Consider the following 24,419-nt stretch of genomic DNA (forward strand, 5'->3'; position numbering starts at 1 on the left):
TAGAAATGCGAGCAATCAAAATTCTCTGTGTTGGGCTGTGTTCATTGTCTTTGGGGGGGGAATGAAAATGATTGATTTGATCAAACACTTGGGCGACATTACCGTAAATTGGAAATCGATTCATGTGTGCGCGCATTCATATCCACTTACTGTGAAAACAGCCTCTTTTTCAGCCCCAGCAAACTATTCCATTGGGAGAATGAGTATCTCCTGTGAAATTCCAACTGAATTCCAAATTGGTATCGTGAAGCAAGTTGGCTCAACTTAAAAAAGATTGGACTGCACAGATGTAGTCTGTGTACATATACAGTACGTTCACTTTTGAACAATACAAGTTCTGGATTTTTACCTGTCCAATACACTTTAAAAAATAACAATAAATGGTATGGAAGCAGCAGACTCAGTAAAGTGAATCAGGGAATTTGCAGGGTTTTGACAGGAATCATCTGAGGTAGCAATGTAATGTCTCTTGAATCACGTCTGCATCATGTCAGCTTTTTAAAAATAAATAAATAAATTGTGCAATTAGTGCCTTGAGGGCGGCACGGTGGTCGACTGGTTAGAGCGTCAGCCTCACAGTTCTGAGGATTGGGGTTCAATCCCTGGCCCCGCCTGTGTAGAGTTTGCATGTTCTCCCCGTGCCTGCGTGGGTTTTCTCCGAGCACTCCGGTTTCCTTCCACATCCCAAAAACATGCATGAATTGGAGACTTTAAATTGCCCATAGGTGCGAATGGTTGTTTGTTTGTATGTGCCCTGCGATTGGCTGGCAACCAGTTCAGGGTGTACCCCGCCTCCTGCCCGATGATAGCTGGGATAGGCTCCAGCACGCCCGCGACCCTAGTGAGGAAATGCGGCTCAGAAAATGGATAGATGGATGGTGCCTTGAGATGAGTTTAATTTGTTTCTCAACAAATTTAAGTCGAGAAACAAACAACGAGTTTTATTTGTTTCTCGACAAATTTAAGTCCGATCACTTGTACCTGAAGGGACCACTGTATTTCTGAATTAGAAATAAAAGATTTATATAGTTACTCTTTAATATTTTTCATAGCTTCAATATTAGTCATTTGGAATGCCTGCTTTGTCTCGTGTTGTTTTCATTATGGAGACTACTAGAATAAAGAATTTCCCCTGTGGATGAATAAAGTATCTAGTTTTCACTTGGTTGGGATATAGTTAAATGAATTCCTCCCAAAACACATTTGAATAAAAAAGCTAAATTATTCAAAATACATTCCAACAAATGGGCTTTGTTTTCAAAGACAGAGAGGCTGCAGTGTATGCCCTGACTGGTTTATAATGCCAGCGACACAAATATATCACATAAATCCTTGGGTCTAGTAAAAAGATTACCTAATCCAATCTAATGTGAAGAGAGATTTGTTTTGCAAAGGACAAGGAAAATGTGTCGCCTCAAATGCAGTACATAAAAATGCTATAATTTAAAAATATTGATCAAGTGACACTGTACATGCATGTTCCTTAATTTATTTACAGTATTTTTACAAATTAAGAGCTAAAGGAGTAAATACCTGATTGTTCAAGTAAACCTTTTTGCCTAGCTCAGTGCTCCAGGAAATTAATAACTAATATTCATGGTCTCCAACACCCTACAAATACAGTGGTGCATCAAGACATGAGTGACCCAACTTCTTCGTTTTTTTTTTTTTTTTTGCTTTTTTTTTTTTAGATCTGAGCAGTCATTCGGACAATTTTTTAGTTTGAAATTTGAGATACGAGCGCTGTATGGCAGTTAACTCAACGCAACTCACTTTACAAAAAGATAGTTGATAGTGAACAATACTTTCAAAAAAGAGGTGGTTTCACTCCCAATTGAAGTTCACTGTCAAACTAAACAAAGAGCATTACACGGTGTGTATTTAAAACAACTACATAGCTTTGCCTTAATAAAGTCTGTTTAGCCTAATGCTAACAAATAATGCAAAATGCTATCTATGGGCTAACAAATAGCAACGCTGTCACAGTATTATCACTTTTTAGCAATGAATATCTGAACACAAACAGTGGAGCAACATGCATAGATAATGTAACAATGCTCACAGGCATATATTCTTTATCATCTGAAAAGAACAACTAATATTACTTCCGCTTACTGAGTCAGTTGGGAAGCCTTTTGTATGTCTGTTTTTTTTTCTGTGGGGTTTTTATTTTATTTATTTTTTTGAGAGGCTGGAATGGATTAATGGTAAGAGTTTATCCAAGCACTATTGTTTGAGTATGAAGAATTGAGCAACGGGCTTGGTCACAGAACTAAGTAAACTCGTAGGGTACCAACTGCCGTGTATGTTTAAATATGTTTCAATGTCCTCTGTCAAACCTTTCGTATTAAGTAGTGGAGTTTATTGAGACGTGGGGATGTAGGTGGCATGGCAGATGTCTGGCCACGAAGCTAATCAGACTTCCTAGTTGGTCTAATGGCTGAATAATTGTCCCAGTCTTGGCTGAGGTCTGATAAGGCTCTATCGGCCCCGAGTCATCTTCCAGGCGGAGAGGAAAAGAAGGTAATGCAATAGGGAGAGCAGGCAAATTTTATTAGCGCTGATAAAAATGGATTCATAAGAAAGGTCGAAAATAGCAAGACGCGGGGAGCTGCATATTGCCCTGAAGAATGGCTCCCATCCCCTGACCTTTCCAATGCAGATTTAGAAAGAAAGGCAATCTAGTTGTGTGAGAAATGTTCTCCATTGATTAAATGTTGCGCAACTCTCACTCGTCATATGGGCAAACAAATACTGTCTCGCTTATAAAAGCCAAGATACATCAGATTGAGTATTTGTGTTCAAATTTAATTACTGTACATACAAGCCGGACCAGAGTTGTTTGTACACATTGGAAGTAATAAATTTAGTTCCAGAGGTGGGTAGTAATGCGCTACAGTTACTCCATTACATTTATTCAAGTAACATTTTGGAAAAAAATTACTTGTCACTTGTCACAGAGTAGTTTTAATGAAGCATAGCTTTTACTTTTACTGGTACATTTACACCGTTACAACTATCTACATGCCGCTCACTACTTTCACTTATCAATAAATGCGTGTGCGATCTATTTTCAGACTATCATTTTCGACTTCCGCATCGGGCGCCGTTGCGAACGTGATTACCACAGTGACGTTTAACTCAAGTTCACCAACCAAACGACACAGGAAAGTCACATGTCCGTAAACAAAGGCTTCCATTGGACTTCGCGGGCAAATCAAAGGGAGTTGTGACCGCCGCGTGCGACTCGTGTTTACACTACGAAAAACAACAGCTTTAACATGCAGCGTAATCTTGTCACTGCCCAAACTTGGATATTTCAACCCACTTCTAACTTGAGAAAACACCTTGCAGTAAGTTGCAAATGTTTTTGCTGTTGTTCTGGCTGTGCATATGGCAACATTAGCACTAATTTATGGTCACAAGTAACTGTAAAACATGCATCTTCTCTGGTAAGTTCTGTGCTCTCTCTCTCTCTCTCTCTCTCTCCCTCTCCCGAGCCCCCCCCCCCTCCCCTTTGTCCCCCTTGTTTGACGCCCATGCCTGCAGTTCCTTTTTAACTAATGTTAGGTGACTTAAAGCCGATCTGCGGTTGGGTGAATCCTACACGTTCCATATAGCGTGAAAGGCTCACGTCTTCAGAATACAGAAAAAGTTTGAAAATTATTTGTCTTGAACAGGGTGTGTGGACTTTTTATATCCACTGCAGCCTTGTTTCTGTTTTTGTAATCTCTGCCTGGTGAGCCTGTGGAATGGAAACAAAGTATAAGACCACTTCTTGGAGCTTGAATTTGCCTTAAATTGTTATTTTACAAAGATTGTATTTTATAAAGATTGCAATTGTTTTAGATTAAGTGCTATTGTTCAGCAATATTTGAATTTACACATTTTATTTTTTATTTATTTTATTCATTTATTTTTTATTTTATTTAGTTATTTCTTTTTCTATTTGACATTCATGCTTTAATTTAAAAAAAATTTGAACTTACTCACTAGTTACTCAGTACTAGTTTTTCCACTGAGCACTTTCTTACTCAAGTAATTATTTGGGAGACTATTTATTACTTTTACTTGAGTCATACTATTCTAAAGTACTCTTATACGAGTACAATTTTTCGCTACTCTACCTACCTCTGTTTAGTTCAGGTGACATTGTCAGAAGGTGAGTTTAAAAAAAGAAAATAATAAATAAATAAGAGAGCATAATTCTGAGCAGGTGAGGCAAACATAAATCGTCATCATTGATTGGGCTTTAAAAAAATAATAATAATAATACATTAGTGCTGTTAAGATATTGGTTCCATTGAGTGAGAACACAAATCAGTGTAGCGGTCTGTACAGTACAGTATCAGGATTCCATGATCACATCGAGCTACATTCTTCACAGCCAGAAGAAATTGTTGCACTCGGGAATGTAGATTATCTCTTCTCCAAAGTCCCTGAGCTTCCTTGGCCCAAACTGTGGGAAAAGACAGATGAGGATGTGTTTCAAAGAGGGGGAGAAGGCTTGGGGCTGTTAATGTGTTTAAGTGTTTCCCTGATAATTTAATGTGATCTTCTTGAGGAAAAAAAAAAAACATTATGATGCGTAGTCACTTTGGTACAGTGGTACCTCGACTTACGAGTTACAACTACCACAATTGATTTATTTTATTTTTTTGTCAAATGTATAATTTAAAAAAAAAACCGCACCACATTTCATATTTAAACAAATAATAATACAATAAAACATGATAATGTAAATAAATAGCATTTATGAAGTGTAATTACTGAATTTACTGTAGTATTAGTATGTTAAAAGGGGCGTGGCCTTTAGTCAGACTGGACTGGACTGTGTTAAATTTCTAGTTCTACTTGCGAGTGTTCTAAGTTTGTCCCGTTTAATAACCATGACAAGCACTGTATAACAAGGATGGTTGGAAACAACTAGATGGTCATTGATTGATTTTATGTTGTTTTTGGAAACATAAAACTATTTCAGACAGTGTTATCTCTTTTTATGGGTCAAAGAAATGTATCAGCAGTGATCCTCGCAGGTACATGTACCTGCATTTATACCACGGATCATTTCTTTGTAAACTCCATGGCCAGGGGAGGCATTGGCCTAGATAAGGAAGGTGTGTACAAGCAAAGATGCATAGCTCAGTGAAAGTAAAAATGGAGCACTGGTTTCTGAGGGGAAATGATTTAAATTTTAATGAAGACAGAAAATATACTCTAATGAATGCTGTTGTGAAATGTATTCAAGCAGCAACTTCACAGATTTAAGAAATGTGAAGCGGATCAGAGTTTCACTGAGCCTCCAGGCATAGTTCTGGACAGAATGTCACCATGTCATAGACCCATCCATCCATCTTCTTTACAGTTTATCCTCATTAGGGTTGCGGGCTGCTAGAGCCTATCCCAGCTATCTTCAGGCGGGAGGCGGGGTACACCCTGAACTGGTCGCCAGCCAATCGCACGGCACACAGAAACAAACAACCATTCGCACTCACATTCACACCTACGGGCAATTTAGAGTCTTCAATCAACCTACCACGCATGTTTTTGGGATGTGGAAGGAAACCGGAGTACCCGGAGAAAACCCACCCAGGCACGGGAAGAACATGCAAGCTCCACAAAGGCGGGGCCGGGAGAAATGTGAGGCAGATGTGCTAACCAGTCATCCACCGTGCCGGCACGTCATAGACCATGTTGACAAAATCAGGTCCCACCCCCACACACGTAAAATACTGTGGAGGAAAAAAAAACAATTTAAATATTTAAGAAATTACCTGCTAGAAAACCAGCTATAGAAATGGCGAGAGGCGGAGAGAAATCCACCACTTCCCCTGCAAACCGAGACCCCATAGCCAGAGCCGGAGTCTGGTAGAGGCCTTTCAGTTCTCCAGACAGCATAGAAGTAAATAAGAAAGTAGTGTCTTAGTCATCCTCTTCATTTATTAATATTAATTTTCAAAGCACCACTGGCAATTTGTTACTTTGGCCAACTCAAGTATAAATTATGCTTTAGACCTTGATGCAATACATTTATCCAATAGATATGTGCTATCAAATGAAAACATTTATTGGAATTTGCAATTCTCTGCTTTATGTTTAGTTTGACAGTAAACTTCAACTGCAAGTGGCAATAAACAGCTTAAAGAATCTTTTTTGAAGAAACTTCACTGTGATGCAGTAAAACTGTTCCGGCATCAAAGGGATACAGATTTGCCATTCTGCTTGACCTAACAGCCGAACAGGACAAAAAAAAAACAACAACAAAAAAAAAAAGACATCTGTTTAGCTGGAAAATTTTAATTAAACCCAACAATAGAAAGACAGAAACATTTAAATTAACATTATAAGTCTAATTTATACAGTGAACCCCCTTTTATCGCAGGGACTTCCCCCCCCCCCCCCCCCCCCCCCAAGAGTTTTACCCCTCCCACATGCTTCACATACATTTAAACATAATAAAACACGCTAAAATCTGTTACTACACATGAAGTATTTCTATACAATACGCCTCTTCTCACTGTCAAGAAATTAGAGACTATCGTATGACATCACTCCAAGTTCTCCAAAAAAAAAGAGTCACAGTGTGCTTGCTTCAAGCTATTTGTCACTACCAGTTGCAGTTTACTATAAAACTGACACAAAACAAAATAATTAAATATTCTAAATTTAAATGCCAAAATGTTCAACAAAACCTAACAATTTTGTTAAACGAAAGCCCTCTGTCTTAATGCTAAGATAATGTAAAACACCATAGATGGGTTAAGGAAAATTAGTATAGATGTTACGGTAATTAATACACAGCATGGTACTCCACTGAAGGCGTGCTACTCTAAATTCGGACCTTTAGTTTTAAACTTAGTGTACCAGGATTTATCTGCATTGTAATTGTTGTGACGTCGTCATCAACCTTATTCCTTAATCCTAGTCTTTGGACTGAGTACTGCTTCAGATCAAAAGTTTGTCCTCTTTGAAATTGTTTTTCTCTGTCAAGATCGGGTCATAAATACTAAATAAATCTTTCCATAGTGTAAAATTCATTCATTTTAATTGATGGGATTGATCCATTCCTGCTGACCAGGTCGATCATTATCATTGACACTTGCTTACCTAAAAAACACAATTACTGGATTATCTATTTCTCTGCAATTCATACGATCAGGGATTCACAACCTTAATCCAGAATATTCTAAAAATGTGTATTTCCCAGAACTGTGAAACACTAGAACAGAAGGAAACTCAGTGATGTAATAAACAACAATCACAGGTCAAAATACACATCTAAATAAAGAACCTGTAATAAATATAATGTAGTCTTTAACTGGGCCACGTAATTATTTAACTAAAATGTTGATGAAAAGGTGACCTAATGTGCTAATGAAAATAATTTGTCATACACCAGTCGCATTCAAACAGTTTTTCAAATGTATGCACCAGGTGTTGATGATGGTATGGAGTTGGGGGGAAAGCCTCTGAAGGCAACTGAACTGAATCAGTTCAAGAATGCGATCTGGGACAGAAAGGACACCAGATTTGCACATACTGTATAACAAGCAAAAGCATAAAGACCAGTGATTTCCAACCTTTATGGAGCCAAGGCACATATTTTACAATTGAAAAATCTCATGACACACCAACAAAAAAAAAAAAAAAAAAAAAATGTCACAAAAAGTGGATGCATGAATTGCTGTATGTACTGCCTGCCATCGACTAAAATAGCATTTATATGTTGTTGTTGTATATGTATGTCTGTCACTCTGCCTCACTGGCATAAATAGATGAACATGAATTCTTGTAAAGAAAAAAAAGTTGAGCAATTACAAAAAAAAAAATTTAATTTCCCATAGCACACCTGAAGAGCGCTCACGGCACACTAATGTGCCCCAGCACACTGGTTGAGAATCACTGATCTAGCCAATACACAGTGTAAACTGTATTGCCCATATGCACTCATTAAAAGTTGAGTCAGAACAGCAAATAGAAATGAAAAGAAATGACATTTGCATTTGCATCTAGGATTCTGCTGACAGAATAGCACTGCAGACTGCTGGAGGTTATCACATCTCTGAGTACCCGAGGGGTACTTGGAACAATGCAAGACTGTCATTCTGTGGATACACAAGGTGATAACACTGAGAATATGTAAACTGCACATCATTGTTTGTGTACATGTTGTAATATATTTTTCCTCTAAAGTAGTAGCATTTGTCAGTCTGTCACAAGTGTTTCCCAACCTTTATTGAGCCAAGGCACATATTTAAAATGCAAGAAATCCCACAGAGCACCACCAAATAAAATTATCACACAATGTTCCAGAAAGGGGCGGCACGGTGACCGAGCTTAGAGCTTTAGCCTCACAGTTCTGAGGACCGCGGTTCAATCCCCGGCCCCGCCTGTGTGGAGTTTGCATGCTTTCCCCGTGCCTGCGTGGGTTTTCTCCGGGCACTCCGATTTCCTCCCACATCCCAAAAGCATGCGTGGTAGGTGAATTGAAGACTAAATTCCCCGTAGGTGTGAATTTGAGTGCGAATTGTTGTTTGTTTCTATGTGGTGCCCTGCGATTGGCTGGCGACCAGTTCAGGGTGTACCCTGCCTCTCACCCAAAAGATAGCTAGGATAGGCTCCAGCATGCCCGCAATTCCAGTAAGGATAAGCGGTACAGAAAATGGATGGATGGATGGATATATTTATTACATAATTTTCACCTTTTTTTGAAGATTATTGATATACAAGCAAGAAGGGGAGAGAAGGGGGTTATTTTTTAGTTCTTTCTAGAATTGTATAGTGTTTCTCGCCGTCTTTATCAAAACGGCTGGCCCTCACAACTTATGTAAAAAGGGTTCAACAGATACCAATCCGTATTCCACAATACATGATTTTATCAAACAACTCAAAGCAATAACAAGCTTCCTCTGCTCAGCAACACTTGGACAAGTTGGGGCAACATTGGTGTAACATCCTGTCAAAGGTCAGACATTCAAAATGTCAGGATAACAGTTTCACTAGACTTTATTTGACCCTACAGTGGCTTACTTAGCAGTCCCGCTTTAAACTATTCTATGCTTGTTTATTGAGTGCAAATGTTAAATAAGCTCTCATGTAGCCCAGGAAAGTGTGGTGAAAATTATTACACAGCATGCTTTTACTTTGAAGGTTGTGTTACGCAGTTGTTGCCTGAGTGTTGCAGAGCGGACCAGAAGGGTTATTGCCTTTAGTTGTTTATAAAAGCTTCCATTGTGGACTACACATTACAGTCTGCTAAACCGTTTATGCACAACTTACTCAAAGCTTCAGATGAACGTGCATCAATTCCAGGAAATTAATGGCTGAATCATGCATTTTTGTACAAAAACTAGCACATACGAAAACAGAGGTTCCACTGTATGTTGAAATAATGATGATCTTGCCTTAATTTATTCACAAATGTATTTTGTGTGAAATCTGGGCCTGTTATTTGAACACAAAACTATTTTTCTGTTGTATGAATGACAGCAGGTGGATAACAGGTTTATTGCACCTTCTGCCATCTAGTGGTCTAGTGGAAGAGCACTTCGTTTTGTTTGTCTGTCACTAAACATCGCCGGCATAGATAGATGAATGAAGATACATCCTTTGCTGTAAATAATTTTATTCCCAATTAAATGAAATCCGCTTTAGGAGGAATGTCATGTGACCAAACCTGAAAAACAGGTAAGCAGACATCCTGTGTGTGCGCTACGATAACTGAGATCATTACAGGCTGATGACATGAGGGTTTAAGCACGATTTTTTTCTTCCTTTATCGCTAGCATCGTCAGACAAAAGTTATTGATTTATACATATATAATTATATAAACATGAACAAAGCCTAAACATCAGATATGGTTATTTGTGGTAGCTTTTGAAGACATGGTAAAATAAAAGACATAGTAGACGTTTATGTTCCTACAGGTGCTTTGTCCTGCTATCGGGCTCTGCCAGGCACCTGAACTGGAAGGAAGCGCTTCGACCTGTTTTGCCGTATGTGGAAGTTGGTCGCGCATAACCCGATTTGCCACAGCACACCTGACGATCTCTCACGCCACACAAATGGTTGTGAATCACTGGACAAACAGAAGATCACTTGGTCTGAACCTACATTATGTTTCTTGGACAGGTTCCAAAAATGCTGTTGACATGAAAAAAAACAGCCTAAATGACACATTTTGTTGTTTTCAATTAAAATGGTCGCATGAAAACAGCCCCCTATTCTACTGAGCCATCATGGTTATTCTTGGCAGTAGCAGCTAATGAAAATATTTAGAATTTTAATATTTGATCATCAGATGAATAGAAATGTGTATTTTAAAAATTAACATTAGGTGGTTTGTGGACAGTCCTGGATGTATTACCAAGGCTAGTCTTATACAATTTTCATGGACTGACAGCAGTCAGAGAATGACACTGGTTTTAGCTCCAGTCTTGGCAGACACACCACAGCGCAGAATCATTAATCATTTAGAACTCTCAAGCACCACACATCTGAGCAGCGCACACAACACCAAATTGTGTCCACATTGGTTGTTTCATGTTTTTTTTTTTGTCCAAAAACATCTATTGTTACATGCACACATAAATACACAGGTACACACACAGTACAATTCAGGTGACGTCAATGACCGTGGTTGAAATGACACCAGAGCTAAAGAATCACTGAAGGAGACAGTGAAGGGGCGAGAGCCAAACAGATGGAGATACAAACTGACTCTGCCACTTAAGGCAACTTGAATGAGACGCCAACACAATATGAAACGTAACACAGAGGTCTGGGGACTAAAAATAAATACAAACAACAAACCGAGGAAAATAAAAATACAAATATGTGGTCCGAATAGCATTCCCTAAATACCAGACATGAGGATTGTACCGCATGTTGATGGTGAACAGGGAGCGGGCTGGCAGCGACACAAACCCAGAAATAGTGTCAGCCTCCATCTCGGGTGTGCCCAGACCTGCCTACCAGCACATAATCATGATGAATCGCTTTGGACCACAGGCTGCTCACATAGCCAGGCGATGACTAGCAATGGTAAACATCACCACATCACATCACCTTGCCCGCAAATGTTTGTTTCATTCTTTTCTCATCTTAGTACACGCTGTCGTGTCCTCGACCCATATACGAGGGCAGGTACTAAAGGAAGTCAAGCTCGAGGCTGCATTATAAACCAATTTAGTCCACCAAGCCATTTTAATCTGTTTCAGGGAGCAGTTGTGTTGTTGTGTGCGTGAAAACCCCATCACACTTCAGTGAAGCGTAATTCCAAAGCGGGATTAATGCATGACTGTGGTGTTGCCAGTCCGTTTTCCCTCATGCTGCAACATCAAAAAAACAGGGATTAAGGTAGCTGCAGGGAAATGTGACCGATAACAGTTGTATTGTACAGTGGTGCCTTGAGATGAGAGCAGAATATGTTTTGTGACCACACTCGTAACTCAAAACACTTGTATCTCAAATCATTGTTCCCCATTGAACTGAATGGAAATGCCATTAATCCGTTCCAGCTTCCCAAAAAACAAACACAATGGGTTTTTTTTCGTTTATGGTCGTTTCCGTATTTGTCAGTCTTGGGTGTTTTTTGATTGGCAACATTCTGTTCCACATCACCAATCGTGGCGCCATGGCTTGGGAGAAGTCGGCGTTCCCCACACAAATGAGTTTTGGTCGTAAATATTGAACACGTTCATTATTTAAGATTGTTGGCCCCGACCTGTTTCGGACCCTAAAATTGGGGCAAATCTACTCTTAACACACATCAGAACTAAGGACAATCTTTAGGATTGTCATGGGTGTTTTATTCTGGATGTTGTTTTTCCCCCAGTCTCGTACACACCTGCTCCTGAGAGCTTCTTCCCCACCGGTGCCTCGTTTACCCCAATTACCCAATGCATTTAACCTCGTGTCTCATTTGTGTCTCTTTGGTCGCCAGTTTGTTGTACCTTGTTGTCCCGTTCCAGTATTCCTTGTTTCCACGTCACAGACTCATAGTAAGACTAGACCCTGTTCTGATTTTTGACCTTGCCTCTTTGCCACACGTTTTTTGGATACTGTTGCCTTTTCGGATTGCCTGCCTGTGTAGCGACCTGTGCTCGTATATTAAACCTCTCTTTTTTGAAACTGTCCATCTGTATTGGAGTCGTGCATTTCAGGTCCTGTCCTCTGTTCCGTTCATGACAAGGATAATCTTATAAAACCTAAGATTGTCTGGCATTTGACATGCTTGGTTGGGGAGGGGCAGAACCAAACAAAAGCAGGCCGATTGTCTTTATGCGTGTACCGGGCCTAAAGCAAATTTATGTGGTTTGGTTAAAATGTATTTGTTCACTATCTGCCAAACTGCTCACATCTCCAACTTTTGCTTACAAGTCAAAGAAAGAAAAAAATTAAATATATCGGCAGAACAACGGTTGCATCTTAAGTTGGGTCATTCGAACCTCAATGCACAATGTTTCATTCATTTGTTTTACGGGTCAGTTTTACAGTTAACTTCAACTGGGAGTGACATTAAATGCTAAAAGCAAGACGCTTTGTCTCTTATTTGGAGCACTGTGCGAGCGAGTCTTAGAGATAGTCTCCCATCTCTTGACAGTGAGAGCGTGAGAACAGGTGCAAAGGAATATTATTACCATTAAGTTTAAATGTGTTTAAAGCACGGGAGATCTAGATTTGGGGGGTAAAAACAAAAAAACAAAATGGGGGTTAAACTTTGCTGTAATCAGCAGAACGGCTGTAAATTTGAGATGGTGAATTTGTGTCACCATCGTTTCCCCTCCACTTAGCTCATTGAGGCTACTATCTCAATAAAGAAATGATGCTTCAGTCAAGCTCTTTAATGTTGTATTGCTCTTCACTCTTGTTGCGACCATGTGAGCAGTGCGACTATCAGTGGTCCAAGTGTAACGAGATTGGAAGAGACCAAGGTCAAGGAAGGTTAACAAAATAAGTAAGTTGGCCATCCTCGCCACTGATCTTTTGCGGCAGAGCCATCTTGGCACACTTCACCCACAGCTGATCCCCATTACTGGGAAAGACAGCATCTTTATTACAGCGGCTGAGGAGCTGCTTAGTGGTTGTGTGTGGGCGGGTGAGTGTAATTGTGCGAGAGGGAACTAGGAAGGAAGTTGGTGCAGGGGCCAAAGGCAAGCATCAGCCGAGTGTGGTGGGGAGGTTTTCGACGAGAACCAATAGATTCATAAACACAGACAAATTACTATCTTGCAGGCCTGCAGCTACAATATTGCTAAGTGGATCACTAAACTGCCTGATTAACGCTTTGTGGTCCAATTTATTTTTTTATAAAATGGGGTATTGTGATTGCATATTTTGTACTAATATTGTACATCTCGATGTATCGGGTATGATTGGTGGTATAGAAAAATATTTTTAAAACACCCCAAAGCAACATGCGGTGCAATAACCCCAGCTGATGAGTCTATTTTAGTTTTTCTACAAAATAATTCATTCAATCAAAACAAAGCTAAAGCTTGGAATCGTATGTGCGGACAAAAGTCGCTGCTTCAGTCTCTTGAAAAGGGCGCATGAAAGAGTTCATAAATGGATGTTTTACAGTCTTACGAAAGAATAAACTAAATGCTAATGTGTTTGATAGTAAATACTCAGCCAAATAAGTCAATATATCAGAAATGTGCACAAATAAATGTTGTAACCCAAACTGATACCAATTTATGATAACCATGAAGACTTAACTCTGCTCCTGACTTCAATTGTAACCAAACATTTGGGTTAGAAACTAACACATTTAATGGCTAATAACTAATTTCTTATGCAAGGCAAAACTGAAATTTTCTCCGAAACCTATTGCTTTGTTGTGAACATTATTTTTAGCATTTGCCGCCTTCTTGGTTTGTTTTGTCAATCAGCAACTACTTTCCCATATTTTGTCAAGCAAAAAACATGCTATAGCTTAGTTTCAGTTTTATTCAAATAAAACTATAATTATATTGTTTTAATTGATTGCCACCAGTTTATCACCAATACTGATAAACATTCCTGAAATAAAGTACCGTTACAACGAATAAACAAAGTCTCTTTGGGCGAAGCAGTGGTGTCAAACTCATTTTTGTCACAGACCACATCGTAGCTATGGTTTTCCTCAGAGGGGTGTTATGTCTGTGAAATGTTATGACTATAAATGTTTCATTGGCTCATCATATTACTGTATTACATACACACAACAAATTGATGGATAACTAGTTTTGAAATCAGAAGTCAAGGATAATACTGTTGTTTGTTCAGCTATTGTTAAAGTTACTGTAAAAATGGGTTTGACAACAACAACAACAAAATCCTTTCGCAATAGTTCAAAATTTACTACATATGACATTTTGGAAATGTTGGTACAGATGTTTGCAAAAATTGTGGAACTTGACACACGATTTGCTTTTGCAGGCCACAAAGTGATGTGGCGAGCCAGATCTGAACCTCGGGCCTTGAGATTGACACCGGCAAACTATGGAGAGCAACATTAAAAACCCATTTAACCTTTAATAAAAATATGTTATAGCTCCTACCTCAAGTACACCTTCACAGTTTACAAGAAAACCAATGTGGTGTCAACAGCAACAACCTTTCATCCAATCTCCTCATAACTTACTAATAGGAAATGTCACCAAATGTGCGCTTGTGAAGGATTTCCCCCTGACTTAAGGGATGTTTCATTTGTGCATCTATTATGACCACTGTTGATTGAATAACAATAATGAGCAAGAAAAGCCAGGGTGAGCACCATTATTGGCACAAAAAGCTATGCTGAACCTTCAAGAAGATTGATTGCATTTTTTTGCTGACAGAGAACAGAGATGTAATAGCCAAACCTGTGGACCATGACTAATATATACAGAAAATGTCATTACACCAGAGTCAGTAAAAATTAAAAGCAATCTGTTTTGAGAACGACTAGATGGGGAATTTGACCCGTGAGTTGCAAGTGACAAAATTATTTAATCCTTTCGGGATGTAGTGAGAGATCATTATTAATGTATTCAAGTTTTGACAGTAACACTGCGTTAATAAATTGCAAGTAATAGAAAAGGAGGCGTAAAACACTTAAAGGGCAATCAATCAAAAACATTTCTGAAAAAATGAGGAACAAAAAAAAGGTGCAATATGAATTGCACAAGACAAAAAGGAATCAATGTACAGTTTGTGAAAAACATTTAAGAGTCATGGCAGAAAGGCAGTACACTTCACGTACAAAGTTTGGTTTTACCTGGCGGTGTTTTCATCATTAATGTGATCATAATTGTATTATATTAAACTTGGGTTTTAAATTGGATCGGTAAATTAGTGCATCCATTTCCATTTCCATCCATTTTCAACACCGCTTATCCTGGTTAGGGTCACTGGATACTATCCCAGCTGACTTCGGGCGAAAGGCAGACTACACCCTGAACTGGTCGCCAGTCAGTCGCAGGGCACATATAGACACGGACAACCATTCGCACTCACATTCATACCATCACTGAGTGGGAACTGAACCCACGCTGCCTGCACCAAAGTCAGGCGAGTGTACCACTACACCATCAGTGTAAATTAGTGCAGTACTTTTTTATTTTATTTTTTTTTTTTTTTTAATTTATTTATTTTTTAACCTTGGGCAGCTCGCAAAGGCCCCTTTTTGCTCAACAGCACTTTGAAACAGTAATCCATGCCTTCATCACATCTCAAGTGGATTACTAATTTATTTTGGATTCAGCCAGTACTACCTCAAATGTCTCCAGTTAGCTCAAAATGCTGCTGTGCGCCTCTGAACTGGAACATGTAAGAGGGAGCACGTAACTGATTCTGGCCTCCCTCTAGTGGTTGCCTGTGCACTTTAGATTTCATTTTAAGATTATTTTAATCATTATTAAATCTTTATATGGTCTTGCCCCACCTTACCTCACTGAGCTGCCTCAGGTCAGCTGACCAGCTGCTTCTGGAGGTACTGAGGTTTAAGCGGAATATCCGGGAGGATTGAGCCTATTGTTTTTAACAAGTTTTGTTTTTGTTTTATGTTTCATTGTCTTATATCTGTCACTGATGGTGTAGTGGTACACTCGCCTGACTTTGGTGCAGGCAGCGTGGGTTCAGTTCCCACTCAGTGACGGTGTGAATGCGAGGGCGAATGGTTGTCTGTCTACATGTGCCCTGTGACTGACTGGCGACCAGTTCAGGGTGTAGTCCGCCTTTCGCCCGAAGTCAGCTGGGATAGGCTCCAGCGTCCCACGACCCTAACCAGGATAAGCGCTGTTGAAAATGGATGGATGGATGGATGGATGTCTTATATCTTATGTATGATTTTTATTTGTGTACAGCACTTTGCTTCAGCTATGGTTGTTTGTAAAGAGCTCTATGAATAAAGTTGAGTATATATAAAAATATATTCTAAAAAGGGCATAAAAATTAATTGAAAAAATAAAAAAAAAGTTCTAGTAAGAAAACATTTTAAACGCAAGTAAATTTTCTCTTAATTACATTTTGACTAATTGCTTTTTCAGCAATTTAAGAGAAAAACAATTCAGAAACACACAAACGGAATCTCTACCTGCTGGGCAAACAAAAAAAAATCTATTCATCGCGGACGTCAAGGTGTTAACAATCAGTGATTGAGACAAAACAGTGAAATATCAGGGTGAAGACGAGAACAAAGATGACAGACAACATGAAGGCTGACGACAGAGGAGGTGCACAGCATCACAAAAGAAGGACAAACAGACAACAGGCGTGACCTGAGCACCCCAAATATTCGCACATCTAATGGTAGAAGAGAGCCATTGACGTGATGGAGAGTCACAGAAGACCAAATACCTCTTTTTGACTGATGACTGTAGAAATTAGAACCCTCTTTGTTTAATTTTCCTTGGCTGCTCTAATCTGTCTTTCTGCACTTCAAATGCAACTGCTGAAGGCACTCAGGTGTTTGTGTGTGTGTGTGTGTGTGTGTGTGTGAGACTAATGTCTTCCAAAATAATATTTTGGAATCAAACAAATCAGTGATTTGTTTTTGCTTCACCAGTCACATTGCACTGTGAAAACTCACCTCACTTCTTTGAAATATTCACACAATCCTGCACATGCAAAACATTTCCAGAATCAGTTCTCAGAAAAGCAAATATGCTATTGTTCATGGGTTTCTATGGGAGGGATGACAAGCAATGAGAACATAATACAAGGCTTTTTCAAAGCCTTTGACGGCAGATTTGGACTGACTACACAAGCGAGATGACTCACTTCAGGTTCAGGGTAACAAGAAAATAAATTTCTGTGCTTCTGTGTGAGTACTAAAAAACACATTTTAGTCAGAATAAACAAAAGAGCGATTATGAGCTAGGATTGGGATTACAATTAAAAGAGTGAAGAATAGGGAAAGTCTTCTGGAACCAACCAGCAATAAAAGGACAGTGCACACAACTAGAGATTAAGCAGTTAACAGTTTACCTGATTTAAAAAAAATATACAACAGCATTTCAGACTTATTATGACTGTTAAGTAAAAGTTACCTTCTGCAGGATATTGGTGAGTGAAGTTAGGTAATCATTTTGCTTGGTAATATTTAAGAATGCAACCTCAGATGAAAGGTTGAGGTGACCCTGAACAAGGCATCCAACTGCTCCAAACTGTCATTAATGGTGTGCGCTAGAAAGAAAGTTTCAGTTATTTTCCCTCAATTCAAATTCTTATGCCTATTATAAAGTCCCAGCTAACATTGAAGCGGGGTAAGAATAATCATCCCCCACGAAGAAAGGAAAGTTCTCATTTTCTCAGAGTACTGTGACAATCTTTTGCACAATTGTCAAAAAAAATAATAAATGTACCGGCATTACCAGACAACTAGCAACCCTTTATTGCTCAGTGACTGGTTTTTTTTCCTCAATGTATTTATGTCTCAAAAGTGTTCTCTGTCAATTGACTGTCTTTGTCGTACGAGAGCGGCTCCAACTACCGGAGACAAATTCCTTGTGTTTTTTTGGACATACTTGGCAAATAAAGATGATTCTGATTCTGAATGAAAAGCTCCAAGATTTGTGAGCCTCTGGGGCATTGATAAACACGGATTCACTTGAATGGGAAAACAAGAGAAACTTTTGATGACCCTCAAGATAGGAAGAGTGGATAGTACTCAATAAATAATACATACAGTATACAGTAAACGCCCGCAGTATCGCGGTTCATCTGTCGCCTCCCTGCTAGATCGTTTCGTTACAGGTTTTTACAGTATACAGGCAAGGTAATTTGCAATATGTTAGTATTAAACTGGGGGACTATGGTGTTTATGTTTTGTTTGAACATTTTGATGTTTAAATACAGTCTATAATGTTTAATTCTCTTTTGTTTAATGTGTCATTTTTACAGTAAACTAAAGCTAGAAGCAAGCAAGCTTCGCCTTTGAGAACGAGAAAATCATTTCGTTTCCGCAGAGTTACATTTGGATACATTTACTGTATATAACAGACTATATTGTATAAAATTAACCTTGGACCACCCCCCAAGTACTGCCACCCCGCCCAACCACCATACTTTAACAGAGAACTTTTTAGCGGTGCCGACATTTGGTGTTAATCAGCCCTGTGGGACTGTAGTCATGCAGTCGTGCGGACGCAGCTCGTTCATAAGCAACAACACACATGCACACGCAAACACAATACAAACAGTTTTTCGCGCTCAACACCAAACATTGCATTGTGTTTTTGTGTCCCTTCTTTTTTACTCCTCCACCTTACGCCTCAGACATATTCTAATTAGCCTTGCTGGGTAATTAACATCCTAATTAGGGGTTGGATTTGCATACCCACTTTCATTTGCTACGACTTGACAGTCCTCTTCACACTTGTGAATGCAAAACAAGGACCGTTTCAACACAACTCACACACTCACTCACGAACACACACACGCACAATACACAAACATTGCAATGGATTAATGTTCGGTGGGACTGATATACACTATTTCAATAATATGGCTATATTTGGGGTTCATGGTGTCCTTCAAGTTAAAAGCTACACAATGTACCCCATATGGCTAATCAAACTGCATGGTAACTATAGCTTTTCCCGGCCTGTAAAAAGGTGTCAAGTGGGTAAAAGCAGTGTGAAAATACACCCAAAAGTCACAACTTCATCGGGCAGGAGTGAAGAAGAAGTCAAGGAAGACAACGCCATATCTTCAGATTTTTACATATCTTGCAAAATGTCATCACCCTAGAACCTGAAATGGAACTTAAAGTGATGTATCGGTGGCGTGCCAGTTTTATTATAGAGCAGTTAACTTCTTTTGACCATTGAACAGATTAATTAAACCAATTTTAACAAGTTTGTAACTCAATTTAATTAAAGAAAATTAACACTGTATTATATAAAATCATTAAACTTATTAAAACATATTGTAAAGAAGTTTTATCAAGAGTAATTACTGCGCATACTGCAGTATTCATATGTGGATGCCTCTTTAAGGGCATGGCCTCATAAGTGACATCCCTTTTTTTCCCCTTTGTGTGTTTGACTGTTTGTCCCATTCAACAAAAGTGGTTCGGCGACTGTGGCATTCCTTGCCCACGTGCAAGGGCATTAACTGTCTCTTTTTTTACTTCACCAGACTGGCAGTATAACTGAAGCTCGCTCATAACTCAAATTTTGCTGACCAAGTGACTGAAAAAACTCCAAAGTTGGGGCTCTTGAAATTCAAGGTACCCCTATATTTCTTATACGGACAAAAATATCGATTTGAACAGATCTGGTAAACGTGTCTTGGAAGAGATTGTTGCACAGATTCAACTTCAGAGGTTCCACTGCCCCTTTTATCAGGGAGAAAATATCAAAATGGAAACAATTAGGGGGTGGAAATCCAGCGACACTGGCACAGACACGGCATGTGAGAAGGCAAAGCCAGGCAGAGAGGAGAGCGCCTTGTCATTTATACATCTCACTTAAGTCCATGAAAGTTTGAAATTGAGCCCATGGCTGTGGAAGGAAAAGGGACTGAGAGCGGCAGGTCTGGAAATCAGAAGGAAGGCTGTTGAAGCTCGGCGAAGGCGGCGGGGGATGTGGGTGAGGATGACGAAATGCTTGCTTTCTCTATGACAATTTTGCCCTCTGAATGGCATCAGCTCAGCGGAGCAGATCAGTAAAAAGCGATGCCGAATCAAAGGAGGAGGGGAAGACAGGCGGGCGAGAAACACAAAGTGAGAAAGATGAGGGAAGACACTCTGGAATGAATGACTGTAAAGATGGAAAAAAAAAAAGAAGCAGCATCAAGGTAGGGCAGAGCAACTCCCAGTATACCACGTCCAAACAGCACAGAAGAGAGGCACCTGAGTTATGTCTCTACCCTCCATGTCACCAGCTAGATTTATGTTCCAGCAGGGATAAAAGAGCTCGACGGCTCTGTTGAAAAGACGGCCATAAATCTGATCTGGTTTCAATTGCTTTCCCTCCCTTTATTCTTCTTATCTTCACAGCGTACAGCAAATCCTCTCTTTTCCTCCCTTTTTGTATTCATTGGCGCTGTTCTCCTGCAAACATGATTCTGCTGAACTTGTCGAGCTGTCGAAGGCGGTGACTACTCTTATACAGAATGCCCACAGAACAATGTGCCCCTGACGTCTTCCTCTTCAAAGAGAAAATTATTTGATTTTACAATGACACGGCTTTGGAAAACTTGTATTTGTTGATTGACTTACAAAGAGTGAAAGACAATTTCACTAAAGGGTGAATAAATTGGTTAAGTGGCCGTCACACAAGGTTGTGTATGTTTGCAAAACATCTGAGGTGTAGATGCACATGATAACCACCACAGAGTTCACGTTTGACAATTGGATGGGTGGTCTCTGCAGAAAATGGGGGCTAAACCCAGCTTGTTATCCCTCTGGCTATCAGCCATATTGAAGTCTTTTACAAACAAAGAAAATAATGATTGTGTTTGGCTTAGCAGACAGCCAGTCAGCCCCGCAATCTTACTCCAGAGACCCAATTAACACAATGTCCCTGCCTTTCATGGGCACAGCGCTAAGTGCTGCATGTGTGTATTCATGTGCGTGTGTGTCGGAAAGGGAAGAGGAAGATTTGACAGTAGCTTTCAAGAGAGGATGTGATTGAATGTAATGCCCTGACCATGACTACCTTCCATGCAGGACAAACAGGCTCACTGTCTTTTTTATATACATCACTGGTCCACCACCCAATCAGGGACGCTCCAACTCGCAGTCAACTTTGTATTTACAATGGTAAATGTGGTGGGGAGAGGATTTAAAAAAAAAAGACTAGAACGTTTAAGGCGGCATGGTGGACGACTGGTTAGAGCGTCAGCCTCACAGTTCTGAGGACCCGGGTTCAATCCCCGGCCCCGCTTGTGTGGAGTTTGCATGTTCTCCCCGTGCCTGCGTGGGTTTCCTACGGGCACTCCGGTTTCCTCCCACATCCCAAAAACATGCATTAATTGAGGACTCTAAATTGCCCGTAGGTGTGAATGTGAGTGCGAATGTTGTTTGTTTGTATGTGCCCTGCGATTGGCTGGCAACCAGTTCAGGGTGTACCCCGCCTCCTGCCCGATGATAGCTGGGATAGGCTCCAGCACGCCCGCGACCCTAGTGAGGAGAAGCGGCTCAGAAAATGGATGGATGGATAGAATGTTTAAGACTTAGCCCCGCCGCACACTGAGCAATGCGGCTGAACGGAACTGAACAGTCACGTACAAATTTCAGTCGGTGACTCACACCTGGCAATTGACCGTCGCACATACAAATGTGCTGCAATGGAAAAAGCGTTAGCCATATATACTGTAATGTTTTTTTTTTTTTTTTAATCAAATCACAAGCAACACGGCGCGATCGTCAAGGAAGAAGCAGTGTTCCCTGATTCACTTTTTAACCACAAGAACATATGAAGAAGACACTCGCACTGAACTAACTGGGTGGTAAATGGCCACCCGGAAATAGAGTCAGAGCTCCTGATGTCACTCACAACGGCACACATCAACACAGGAATACTTCAGTGTGTGTGTGAGTGAGAGAGAGAGGGAGAGACTTATTAGATAAAACCTCGAGCACCCCCTAAAATGGCTTTTTTTTTTTCCTCATTTACAGTTTGCATAGCCATTAACACAGCTAGCATGTACACCTGGGCAAAAACATTGATTTGCAACCCTGTCACTTTAATTAGAGTAACGCTAAAATATAATTAGCATTAAAAAAATATTATTTTATCCAATTGTAAAATATTTATTCAGCTATATTTTAAAATATGTTGGAGTTTTTTTTCCAGGAACCCAAGTAGCTATAACAGGGTTGTGCCAAACATAGCAAAATATGTGATATGACAAATAATATAGCTCACAAAAAGTACTGTATACCGTTATTGGTTGAGCTGGAGGAACCGAAATGTAAGATGGTTATTACCTATTTTCTTGAAAACATAACACAAAATTATAAACTAAATGGTCCGTTTTTCATAAATGTTGGTGTGTTCATTAGCCTCCAATTCAGGAGTGACCCAAATTCTTTTTGTGACATTTTTGTTCAGTGGTGTGCCGTGCATTTTCTGATCCAAAATGTGTGGCTTGGCTGAGTAGGCTGTGGTGTCCTTGAGCAAGACACTGATACCCCCGAAATGCTCCCCGGGCGCTTCAGCTACCCCCTACTCCATTGTGTTCCACTAACATGTGTATGTGTTTACTGTGATGGGTTAAATGCAGAGAACAAATTTCGTGTGCATGCATGCATGTTCATGACAATAAAAGATGATTCTTCTTCTTCTAAGGCAGTGATTCTCAAAGCGTGGTACGTGAAAGAATCACTGACAGAGTACAGTTCAGTTGTATTTAACTTTTTAGTACCATACATTTGCATTTAATTATGTGTTTTTATCTTTTGTTTATGCGGTTTTATTTAACTTTTAGTTACAATGTATTGCAATTAAATCATTAGTTAAGTACAGTTCTGTTTTGTTTTGTTTTTCTATATTTAAGACCATGAAGCGTTACAGAAAAATGGATGGATAATTTCCAAACTGTTACAGCAGTTTACATCCATGAATGCATTTTTTGGGAGCCGTTTATCCGGTTAAGGGTCAACAACCATTCACTCTCACACTCACACCACCACTGATTGGCAAATGGACCCACACTGCCTGCACCCAAGTCAGGCGAGCCTACCAGTAACATCAGTGGCTTACAATAATATTAAATATACTTTGTAAGAATACAACCGGGCTTGTTTTCGATTAAAACTTAGCCCTACTACACTACTGTATCTTAATGTTGATCACAGTGGTAGTACTTGGAGTGACAAGTATTTGTACGTGGTACAGTAGCCTACTTAGTGTAATAGATAGATAGATAGATAGATAGATAGATAGATAGATAAAATAAAATAAATAAATAAAGTTGGAAAAGCACTGCACTCGGGTGTCGTGTCGTTGCCAAGGAATGCCACTTTCCGGCCAAGCTGTTCGTTTCCGGCAAACACTAAAACTGAGCACCTGTCCCGTTAACTGTGACGTCCACTCCATTAAAGCAACAAACAGCAACTCTCAAGGGAGGAAAAACATGCACGGGCCAAACGAGTGAATATTCAAACAGAAGTAAAACAGTAATGGCAAGGTGAGTGGCTAAAGTTGTCGCTCCTTGTAAACTTTGAAAAGGTTTTTTTTTTTTAAAGAAAAAAAAGCCGAGTTTACTATATTATTGAAGCTTTTTCCTACCTTTTCCACCGAGAGCACAGCAGGTGCCACAGACGAGCCAAAATAGCAAAAGAGAGACAGCGACTTTCGCCATGATCGTCGGATGGTGCGGCTGATGCCTCCGCGTCTTCCCCTGCTCACCACCGCGGCGTGTGGAGCTGTGGGTGTTTCTTCACAAGCCTCACTCTCTCATCGTGGGCGTGTAAAGAGGCGTTCGCTGGCAGCTCGGAGAGAGGGAGCGACCAATAGTCTTCGTTCAATGTTATTTCCTTTTGTTCCTTTTCAAAATAAAACGGTCCAACCAAATGTCATTTTCAGCCAGCACACACAAAAAACAAAACAAAAAAAACTTCCAACTACTCAGTATTCACTCATGTAATATCAACTGAGACTGAATTTCGTAACACCAAGATGTTTGCTCTGTTGTTTTCTGTCCTCGACATCATTAGTTTACCCCAAATGAGATTTAAAAAAAAAAGTTTGAAACCATCTTAATAGGAAATGTAGTAGTGTTTATTGCATTAGCTTTTCAGTCATTAAATCAAAAATTCAAGTTTTCAGAAACAACAGGGGGAGGGAAACAAAAATGGAAGAACCTGACTCAAATAATTGTACGGTGACGCTTCATCTTACAAAAAAATAAAGTAATTTCATAACAGAACCTTCAAGGCTCCTACACAAACAACGACGAATAACACAAATTATTTATTCATTAGCAATAATGCATTTTT

The 24,419-nt window shown here is 39.7% G+C and overlaps 1 protein-coding gene across 2 annotated transcripts in view; it reads right to left on the minus strand.

Moving 5' to 3' along the window:
* The window catches only part of clstn2a (calsyntenin 2a), a 158,036-nt gene extending 134,203 nt beyond the window's left edge, over positions 1-23,833 (minus strand). For both annotated transcript variants that reach the window (XM_061694114.1, XM_061694113.1), the window contains exon 1: positions 23,710-23,833. In XM_061694114.1, the coding sequence (XP_061550098.1) occupies positions 23,710-23,782 (73 nt within the window). In that variant the 5' untranslated portion in view covers positions 23,783-23,833. The remainder of the gene's footprint in view (positions 1-23,709) is intronic.
* Positions 23,834-24,419: the final 586 nt, after the last annotated feature.

Source organism: Phycodurus eques, chromosome 13 (assembly GCF_024500275.1).
Source record: "Phycodurus eques isolate BA_2022a chromosome 13, UOR_Pequ_1.1, whole genome shotgun sequence".
In the NCBI taxonomy this organism is placed as follows: Eukaryota; Metazoa; Chordata; class Actinopteri; order Syngnathiformes; family Syngnathidae; genus Phycodurus; species Phycodurus eques.